The following is a 10,219-nucleotide window of genomic DNA, read 5'->3' as shown; positions in this document are numbered from 1 at the left end:
GGAGCAGAGACCTTGTCAAAGGCTACTGGGGAAAGCTGGAGGGGAACTGGAAGGAGGTAATTTGAAGGTTTTGCTGTGGAATAAAGGAATTTTTTTTAGGTTGGCAGAAATAGGTTGGGAAGAGGGGGATTTGGAGGTGGAAATCTTCCACTGGCTAGTTTCTGGACGGCATGGCTTTAGCATCAACAATGGTACATTGATGTTTCCCATCATTGCAAGATGGGCTGCTCAGATGAACAGGAAGGAGACATGCAAGCAGATAAAACCCGTCTGGAACATGACTTTGAGGTGGAGGAACAGAGGGAGATGTTTGAAAAAACAAAGGAGAAGATGAAGAGCCAGTTCCAGGATCTGATGGTGAGTGATGCTTCAAAACCTGCTGTTGTCAAGCCAGAAAGTGTGACAGATAAATTAATGGCTGGACTGGTGGCCACTGCAGAGTGCTCTTAATTCTTGGTGAAATTTTATGCACCATGTGGGACGTAGCTACTAAGGTGACAGAGCGATTGTGAGAGATGTAGGTTGTTCTGCAGTGTTATAAATGTGACAGTCTTTGGAAATTTTAATGAGAAGATGAGCTCTTGATCAGCTTCAGCTGATTTTTGTGTGGATTCAATTCCCTGGTTTTCCCCAAAACCAGCTTTGCCGTCTTCTTACTTAGCAAGCAAAATTACAGTTTTCTAGGTAGCGATTTTCTAGCTTGGTCCCTTCCTTTCCTGATTTCTGACCTCATATGAGCTCTTCAACCTCATCTCTGGCCATTCAGATCATTCAGAGGGTGGTGAGGCCCTGGCACAGGTTGCCCAGAGAAGCTGTGGCTGCCCCCTCCCTGGAAGGGTTCAAGGCCAGGTTGGACGGGGCTTTGGGCAACCTGGGCTAGTGGAAGGTGTCCCTGACCAGGGCAGGAGGGTGGAACTAGATGATCTTTAAGGTCCCTTCCCACCCAAACTAGTCTGTGATTTGATGATTCTTGTGGGCTGAAACTTGATGGATTCAGGCTGTGACATGCCAAGACTCATCACAATTATTTGAGTGAAGTTCCTTTATGCTAGCCAAAGGTCTGGCCTGACGGCTTGACCAGAGACGATGGACACCTAGGTGGGATGTAGACTTGCCTGATAAACTCCTCATCCACTTTGGGTACAGAAGATCAGTTCTGATGATTCCCCAGAAGGATTTTTGGGTATGCCCAGGCCAAGGCTGCCATCACTAGCATCACAACCTTGGCAGTCGCAGCAGATAACAATGAAAACTGGAAGTTCCTGGAGCTTAATGGCTCTGTCATCTGACGACTGCCACTGCCACCCTCTGCAATAGCAGGATCATATCACCAAGGTGCTGGAGAAGGACTTTTCCAACATGCTCAGCCTCACCTTTCATCTGTGGGACCAACTGGTTGGGGTGCTGCTGGGAATTGCCCAACTTGTCCTCTCTGGGATGAATGTGGTGGGTGGGAAAGAGCTTGGGGACAGACTTGGGGGGCTGCGTGTCTTTTCCCACCATATATTCCGAAATAAAGGCCTGGGGTCGACGACTGCTGAGCATACTTGCATGTTCCCATTCACTTCTACTGAATACGTTATCGTTTTCTTCCCCTTCTACAAAAAAAAAGAGGCCAACAGCTAAATCTGTTTCATTTTGCTCTTCTCCTTGCAGCTTTCCAGAAGGAATGCCAAGAAATCCAGGCTTCGCCAAAATCCCTGTGACAGCTGGACTGACCAAAAAGACCTGCAAGAAGAGTCTTTCTTTGCTTTTTTTTTCATCAGAATTTATATTCTCTTTTGGTTTTACCCTTAATTGCTTTTAACCGATCAGTTCATTGCTTTTGTGTGTTGACCGTCGTGTGAGCAGGAATTTTAGAGACGTTATGGGTTAGATTTAGTACTTAAACACAGGCTCGTAAGGACCCAGGGCGGTGTGGAACTCTCGTAGGTCCCATGTCACATCTGCCAGCCCCTTGTGAAGGGGCTTTTCCCTGCACTGGCCTTGTTTGGGGAGCACTGGAGGGGCCTCAGCTGCCTTGTTGAACAACTTTTAGGAAATAGGATGATAGACGAGGCGTATGACTTTAATTGCATTCATACTAAGAGTTAGTCGTAGCTTGTGCAGAGTTTTTATACTCTTTTTATAAAGGTAAATCCCTTTTTCCCTCACGCTTTTCAGTTTTCCAGTAGAAGCCAGCAGAGCGAGACTCACCTACTCCTGAATCAAACCCAGGACCGTCCAAAATTATTGCGTGGCGTATAAACAGAGAAGGCTGTAAAGATACAAAAGTGCAACTCTGCTAGAAATTACCTGAAATCTGATAAAATATTAACCTTTTTGGATTACACGACTAGTAATTTTTGTTTGTTCTTAATGCAAAAGAAGTAACCGGCCTGCTTGGTCGGGTGTTTTGTATTAAGATAAAACCTTGGGAATACTCTACAATAATTGCCTTTATTTGCTGCAGCTTCGGTTTCACTGGGGCAACGTTTGCAGATGTTTGGCCAGGTCTGAACAGAGCAGCTTTGATGATGCTTTTGGCCTCGCTTGGAGGAAAGGCAGCTTGGCGGTCAGAGCCCACGCTGTTCAGATCTGGAGTCTGTTGTCTTTCCTTGTCCTGGACTTTTGGGGTGTCCTTGGTCGGTGTCCCAAGGAGAAGCCTTGGCCGGGGAGGGGGTGGGAGGCACGTGCCATGGACTTAACATTGCACCGTGGTGGGAGAAGACCTCAACTGTGTGGTCGCCCCCCTGGAGATCTTCCCTCCTGATGGAAGAGGTGATGTGTGTCCTTGGGGTGGCACCGCGGCTGGAGATGCCCCTGGGTGAGGAGCGCTTGCCCTTCTCCCCCTCCAGGTCTCACCAGCATTTTTCCAGGTCTGGGTCTTGGTCCCAGTTTGCTTATGGCTTCCAAAAATACGATGGCACGGCCGGTCTGATGGCACCCGGGGGACATCCCCCCTTTGCTTTGCTCCAGGCCCGGGGTAGGGACACGGGGTCCTGGGGACGGGGCTCTGAGCCCGAGTGGCCCGGCTTAGCTGCAAGCTACAGCGGGGACCCGGCAGCACCCCCCAGGCCACGAGGGACCCGCAGCAGCACCTTAGAGCTTCCTCCCCACCCTCCCCCTCCCAGAGGGCACCCACATTTGGGTGCACACCTTGCACGGCCCCCGGCCAGGCCGAGAGCCGCCGTGGTTTGGGGTCAGCTCTGCAGATTCCCCTCTGGCTCTCCGTGCCTCAGTTTCCCCGTGGGCACAGCGGGGAGCAAGAGCCTCTCCCACTCTCGGGCCGGGGAGGGTCCTGCCCACCGTGGGCTGAGCTGGCCGGGAATTGGGCAGCGAAGGGAGAGCGAAAAGCGTGGAGACCCACAGGAGCTGGGACACGGACCCACCTCCTGCCCCGGGGGTCGGACTTCCAGGGGAAAAGTGCTCCCCCCCAACCCGAGAGCACCCGGGGGGATGCTGCTGCCTCAACCCCCCTCAAGGGATGCCCCTGCCCTGGCCCCCCCAGCCCCGTTCCCGCCCGGGGGATGTTCCTGCCCCGGTTCCCCCCTCGGGGGATGCTCCTGCCCCGACACCCCTGCCCCGACACCCCCGCCGGGGGATGCTCCTGCCCCGACCCACCCCCCCGGGGGATGCTCCTGCCCCGACCCACCCCCCCCAGTGGATGCTCCCCCCCTCCGCCCCCCCAGCCCGGTTCCCCGCGGCCGTAGCGGCCCGAGGCCGGCGAATGGGCGGCCGCGGAGGGTGGGGTGTGGGGGGGTGCGTATGTGGGGGGGCGTGGGGACCCCGCCCCCCCTCCCGTTCCCCGCCTACAAAACCCTCCCGGCCGAGCCCTCCTCGCTCACAGCTCCCCGGCCCCGCAGCCGCCCCGCCGGGTCTGCGCATCACCCACCCACGGGGACACCCCCCCACCCCCCCCACCCATGGGAGGCTGGCGTGGAGCAGCCGCCCCTCCGCGCCCGTGGGGAGCTGGCGGTGAGGTCGGGGGCTCCCCTTGCTCTCCTTGCCCCCCTGTCCCGGCCACCATGGCGCAGCCCGGGGATTGAGCGAGAAAGCGGAGGAAGGAGCCACGGGAAACTCGTTCCCGCGTGGGTCCCCCCAGCAGGTGAGTGGCGTCGAGAAAGGGGACACGCAGCTGCGGGATGGGGGGTGAGGATGGACACCCTCCCTCACCACCACCCACTGCCCCGCGTGGAGGGGCCGGTGTCACCCCCTGCGTGGGAGCTGCCACCCCCCTGCCCCGTGGGATGTAGCGGGGGGGAGCGAGGTCTGACTCCACGGTGCTGTGAGACCTCCCCACCGTGGGTTACACGGGTGATGTGTCCCCCCAAAGGGAGTGGGACCAGTAGCTGGGGATGGGCCCTGTCCAGCCGGCTCCCAGTGGGACTGGTTTTAACTGGGGGAGGTGGTGGTAGGAGCTGGGGGTCCCCACGGATCACAGCACCCATGTGCTGACAGCGAGGGGTGCAGGTGATGAGTTTGGGAGTGCTCAGCAGGTCCCACTTAGTGGGTGATTTTAATTCCTTCCATGCCAGAGCCGGGCTGGGGGCTGATTCCCGCCCCCCCCCCCCCCCCCCTCCCCCAGCTGGGTCTTATGATGAAACCTCGGTGGCAGTGGAAGCACAACCCCCCCCAGGGCTAACGGTAGTCACTGTGGGCACAGACCTGTCCCTGGGACTAGCCCAACTCAAGCCCCACAATCAGAGGGGCTGTGATAGCAGGATCAGGCCCGTGGGGAGAGCAGACCTGTCCCACGGGCAGGGTGCTGGGGTATCTAGAGGTGGTGTGGGTGCAGGGGTACCCCAAACCTTGGGGGTGAAAGAGGTCCTGGAAGCTTGTGTGCCGCCCCCCCCTCCCCCATCTCCCCAGGGACATCCACGGTGGCCACTAAAGCTGGACATTGGTATGTGGCCGAGCACGGGTGGGTGGTAGGAGCCCAGTGAGTTGATGTGAGCGTTTCGCTGGGCTGCAGGGATGTGGTGGTGGGCCCGTGGTCCTGCCCAGCTTGCTCACCGGCTGCTTCTCCCTGCCTTTGGGGCAATTCCCAGCCTAACCTGGGCCATGGGCACATCAAAAAACCACCTGGTGCGATGTGGTGGGCAGCTCCGCCAAGCGACAGCGAAGGGATCCCCTGGCAGCAGGTCCTTGTCCCCAGCACCAGCCCGGCCCACGGTGCTGGAGCCACGCACGGTAGAGGATTAGCCAGGATCGGGCCCCTCAGGGTACCCCACAGCCACTGAGCGCCGTCTCACGTGCCCATTGTGCTCTGCCAGCAGCAGGAGGATGGAGAACAAAGCCATGTACCTTCACACCTTCAACGAGAGGGAGAATGGCTCCGTCTTCGAGGAGCCCTTCGAGGGAAGGAACCTCTCCAAACTGAACCTCTGCGAGGACGGTGAGTACAGGCTCCACGTGCGGCTCTGAACCCGGTGGCGGAAACCCGGAGGGGTTCTCGGGGTGGCAGAGGTGGGGGGGACACACACAGGGATGTGGGAGCTTGGATTGCTTCAGCTCCAGCTGCGGGTCCCAGAGCTGAGGAGCAGTCCCTGGCCCGGGAAGCGGGGGGTGCCCAGGGTGAGGGTGCTGTGGTGGAAGAAGCGCCGTGATGAACGTGTCCCACATGGAGCAGGAAACTTTTCTCCCGCTGGAATGGTCTCAGTGGGAGAAATGCTCAGGGAATCCCCCTGCAAGGAGGTTTCTGTGCATCCCCTGTGCCCCCCCAATTTCTGGTCTGACGGGGTGACCAAGCCAGGGCATTGTGGGCCTCTCAGGGTGTCCAAGATCTCATTCATTTCTGCCTCGGACCAAGGTTGTGCTCCAAGGAAAGTCACTTTCCTTGCTAAAGGTTGATTTTTGGAGTTTAGGTGTGGTTTTGTTTTTTTTTTTTCCCCCTTCTCCAAGCCTCTGGCTCTCTTCATGTGGCCTCATCCGGAGAAGCCCTGCGGTGGGGAGGGCAGCACCAGGGCTGTGCAGCAGGACACGGCGGGACCTGGCTCGCATCTCCCACACATCTTAGCTGGCCTCTACCTCCCCCGTGGACTTGCTGAGCTCTTTTCCTTCACTCTTGCCCCACGAAACACTGTCCACGTTTCATCAGGCTTGGTCCGCAAGCAGACAGCCCTGATGAATTTTTCCCGATATCTTTGCAGCTGGGGTGGGAGAAGCCAGAGTGGCAGAGTTGGGTGCTCAAGCAGAGATTTGAGGTCCCCTCTGCTGGCGGCTTTGCTTGGAGACCCGTGGGGCTACTGGGGAAACTGGTCTTGTTCTGAGCAGGCTTCCCAGCACTGCTGCTCCCCAACCTCAAGTACGGGATCGGGGTGATGGGGGACTCACCTTCCCGCTTTTAGGCACGTGGGGCATCCCCAGGGTGTGACAGAGAGCCCTGGCGTGGGGCAGCCACGTGTGCCAGGCTGGGCCACATCCAGCCCTGACCAGTTCCCCCCAACTTGGTGTCCCCTTACTCTCCACGGCGCGTCTGCTCCCATCTCTGCCCACCTCCCTGCTGCCAGCTTTTCAAATCCAGCACCCACCCCACCTGCCTGCAGCAGAGAGAGGGTCACATCCTGCCCAGTGGCCATTCCCATGCTCTGCAAATGTGGCAGGGGGGTGCTGGAGCCTGGAGGGAGCGATGCTGGGAGAGATGGGAGGGAAGAGTTGACCAAGGCCACCGTTCCCAGCAGAGACCTTGCCCTGGGGTGCGGCAACAGCAGGGAGGGTTCAGGGTATCTTCCTGGCTTTGGGATTTTTGTGGCAGGTTGCCCTGGATCCCTCAGGGTGATTCTGCTCATCCCTCACTCGCCCCGATGCAGAGGTGCCCCCCCACCCCAAGGAACCCCGTTCCCACAGGAGAGGTGGCTGGAGCGGGGCTTGTGGGGCCGTGTCCGGTCTGCAGCTGCACAGGGCAGGGGTAAGGTCAACCCCGAGAGCTTCGGGACCACCCAAATCCCTCCTGGGCTCATAGAAAATGCTCGGCGGGGGGTTGAGGACCCGTGCAACAGCCTGCTGCTTGCCGTGACCCCCAGGACAGCAGCCCCAGACCCCCTCCCAGGGCTTGGGGGATGACAAGTCCTGGCTTCTTCTAGCCTCCCACCTTCTGCACCCCCACTAACCGGGCGGGCCACAGCTCCAGCTCCCCTGGGCATGGGCAGGGGGAAGAAATATTTGCTTTTCCCCTTGGTTACTGGCCGGAGCCCGCCCGTGGGCTCCTCAGAGCGGGCTGTTGTGAAAATCCTGCTTACGCAGCTGCGGTCCCTCCTGCTCTTCCGAGAGCAGAAAAGAGGAGTGGGTGGTTCGAGGCCCAAGGCCAGCTCCTCCCGGAGTCTCCCAGGACCTGATATAAGTGTTAATGTCAGAAAAATATTGCAGCTTTCCTCATTCTGAAACCCTCAGCTCCATTTGTTTGGCCAGTGACAGCAAATGGGAACCGCAGGCGAGTAATGAATTGCAGATGGAGGGGTCCCAGAGGAGAGGCACCGCCTGTCACACCTGAGCTGCGGCACCCCGTGCACCCCACAGTCCCCGCGGGATCCCCCCCCGGGTGTCAGCGAGCCTGACCTCAGCACTTGATCGTTTTGGAGCCCCAAAATGGGGCTGAGTTAAGCGATACACCCAGAGTAACCCTTCGCTGGCTGGAGGCTTTTGCAAACCTCCCTGTCCTCCAGCAGGACAGACACATCAGCTGGGGAAGGGCAGGGGTGTGCTGGGGTGGCCAAAAAGTGGCTTCGTGGCCAAAAAGTGGCTTTGTGCCTGGCGTGCAATAACCTGATCCTGACCCGCTCAGGGGAGATGTTGTATTTATCCCGGCCTGGGGGCTTGGGGGACTTTCCCACAAACCAAGCACCCCAAGAGCAGGTTTTCACACTCCTTTTAGACATGGAAATCAGAGATTAGCACTTTTCCAAACCACGCCTATTAGACTGGTTAGTGATTAACATACAATTAGAACACGGTTTACCTAGTCCTTCTGCTGCTCCCCATGCCCAGGGGAAGGGTCTTAACCTGGGCAGGGGCCTTTTTGCCCTGGGGGGTGGTTTTTAGTGTTATAATGCCGGTCGCTCACTTGCCAGTCACTCAAAAATTAGTTTTTGTGGCCAAGTTAATTAATCGAACAGTCCCTTTGCCAGGCTGTCTCATAACTCATCCTCAGCACAACCCCAGACGTTCTCTTCATGGTCCAGGACGTTCTGATTATTTTCTAGGGGTTGGAGATCAAAGTCTGTCCTATCACTAATTAAGGTCATCTTGACCATGCTTCCCCGTATGGGCAGTAACTAGAGCTACTGGCACAATTATTAACCTTTTTTTGGTGTCTCCTTGGAGACATCTCGGATCTGGCAAGGGGCGAAACTGGGTGGTGCTACTGGACCTGCTGTGAAGTTGCTGGTTCTCAGCTACTCTCGGAAACGTTGTGGGTCTGCAAGAGTCCAACACAAAAACACAGGCACCCAATGCCCTGCACCCCCGCTCAGCAGCACGGGGCCACCCAGAGAGCCAAGGCTTCAGGCTGAAGCATTACCGCAACCTTGGGGCTGGGATGGAGAGATGTGGGGTCTGTATCCAGATCAGGCTCCGGCTCCCACCTAAGACCACAACCTGGCCCAGATTTCAATGTGAGCTCAAGCTCTGAACATGGGCAAAGCCCAAACCCAGGTGACTTTTCCCTGCAGTTGGGTTGACAGCACAGCAGCCTTTCCTCATCTTGCCTTGCGTTTTCCTCCTGGCTATTTTAGTTGTGAAAACCCAGCTCCTTCACACGCAGCTCTTGCTGCTCAGGGCTTGTGGCAGCATCGAGGAGGAGCTGGAGCGCAGGTAGTGCAGGTTTGGGCAAGCTGGGGCTGGCAGGGATGTCAGGATCCAGGCACCTTAGAATCACAGACTGGTTTGGGTGGGAAGAGACCTTAAAGCCCACCCAGTCCCACCCCCTGTCCCAGGCAGGGACACCTTCCACTAGCCCAGGTTGCCCATAGCCCCGTCCAACCCGGCCTTGAACCCTTCCAGGGAGGGGGCAGCCACAGCTTCTGTGGGCAACCTGTGCCAGGGCCTCACCCCCTCACAGGGAAGAGTTTCTGCCTTAGATCTAGTCTGAACCTTCCCTGTTTTAGTTTAACTACCAGCCCTTGTCCTGTCTTCCTCCATTCCCTTATTGCTGCCTGCCTTCTGCCTGCCTGCAGGCAGGGAAGGCAGGGGATGGGGACAAAGGGTGAGAGCTGGAGGGCTGACAGCTCTACATCTTTCCCTACCTGGGATCCCCACCGGGCTTTCTGCACACCAGTTCTGTCCGTGCAGGAGGGGAGATGTGTGCATGCTGAAACTGGGCTGCCTGCCCCCAACCCAGCCCCGTATCACGCAGAATCCCAGAATCATCTGGGTTGGAAAAGCCCTTGAAGCTCCTCCAGTCCAACCATGAACCTCACCCTGACCGTTCCCAACTCCACCAGATCCCTCAGCGCTGGGTCAACCCGACTCTTCAACCCCTCCAGGGATGGGGACTCCCCCCCTGCCCTGGGCAGCCCATTCCAACGCCCAACAACCCCTTCTGCAAAGAAATACTTCCTAAGGGCCAGTCTAAGATAGCACCAGTGTGAGCAGAATCAGGCCTGTCCCTGCCTACTGCATGGCTGAGGGTGTCCTGGGAGTGTGGCTTTGTGCCAGCATTGATGGTCCTGACTCGGGGAAAGCCCCTGGATCAACACCAGGGCATGCAGAGCTGTGCCTACACCCACGAGGCATTGCTGAAATTATATTTGCAATTTTTTTCTCCCAGTGGGTGATGGAGCCCAGGTGGGTTGGGTGCGTGATGCTCTCCCTGACCCCCTGCTCTGTCCTCCAGGTCCCGGGCGGAGGATGAAGGCAGCAGGGTGCTGCAGCCGGCTGGGCTCCTTGGCAGCACTGAAGTACGCTGTGGTGGGACTCTACCTCCTCGTCTTCCTCATCCTCGTCGGAGTCTTCATCCTGGCAGGTAAGGGCTGAGCCTGGGTGCTCCCTGTATGGTGCAGCGGTACCCTGAGGGTGATGCTCGGAGGAGCTCAGAGATCCGGGTCTGGCCATGGCCATGGGATCATTTTTCTGCTGCGTCTGGTTTTCCATGCCATCCAGGGGAGGAAAATACGGGATCCAGCAGAAGCGGGGCACGGAGGTGATGCCTGCCTTGGTTTGCAGCCACCGTGCCCCACTTCCAGCTCCTTGGGGACGACAATGGGAGCTTAAACCGGCTCCATACTGCACATCTGGAGCGGTT

General features: G+C 57.7%; 1 protein-coding gene across 3 annotated transcripts in view; it reads left to right on the top strand.

Moving 5' to 3' along the window:
• The first annotated feature begins 3,824 nt into the window (after positions 1–3,824).
• Positions 3,825–10,219, top strand: part of SCARA5 (scavenger receptor class A member 5) — a 39,067-nt gene continuing 32,672 nt past the window's right edge. For 2 of the 3 annotated variants that reach the window (XM_074864646.1, XM_074864644.1), the window contains exons 1-3: positions 3,825–4,087; positions 5,259–5,377; positions 9,812–9,940. In XM_074864646.1, the coding sequence (XP_074720747.1) occupies positions 5,266–5,377; positions 9,812–9,940 (241 nt within the window). In that variant the 5' untranslated portion in view covers positions 3,825–4,087; positions 5,259–5,265. Of the gene's footprint in view, positions 4,088–5,255; positions 5,378–9,811; positions 9,941–10,219 lie in introns of all 3 variants that reach the window. The other variant, XM_074864645.1, reaches the window with a different exon arrangement.

The sequence above is a fragment of the Strix uralensis genome, chromosome 3 (assembly GCF_047716275.1).
Source record: "Strix uralensis isolate ZFMK-TIS-50842 chromosome 3, bStrUra1, whole genome shotgun sequence".
Classification (NCBI taxonomy): Eukaryota; Metazoa; Chordata; class Aves; order Strigiformes; family Strigidae; genus Strix; species Strix uralensis.
This window is presented reverse-complemented; position numbering and strand designations above follow the sequence as displayed.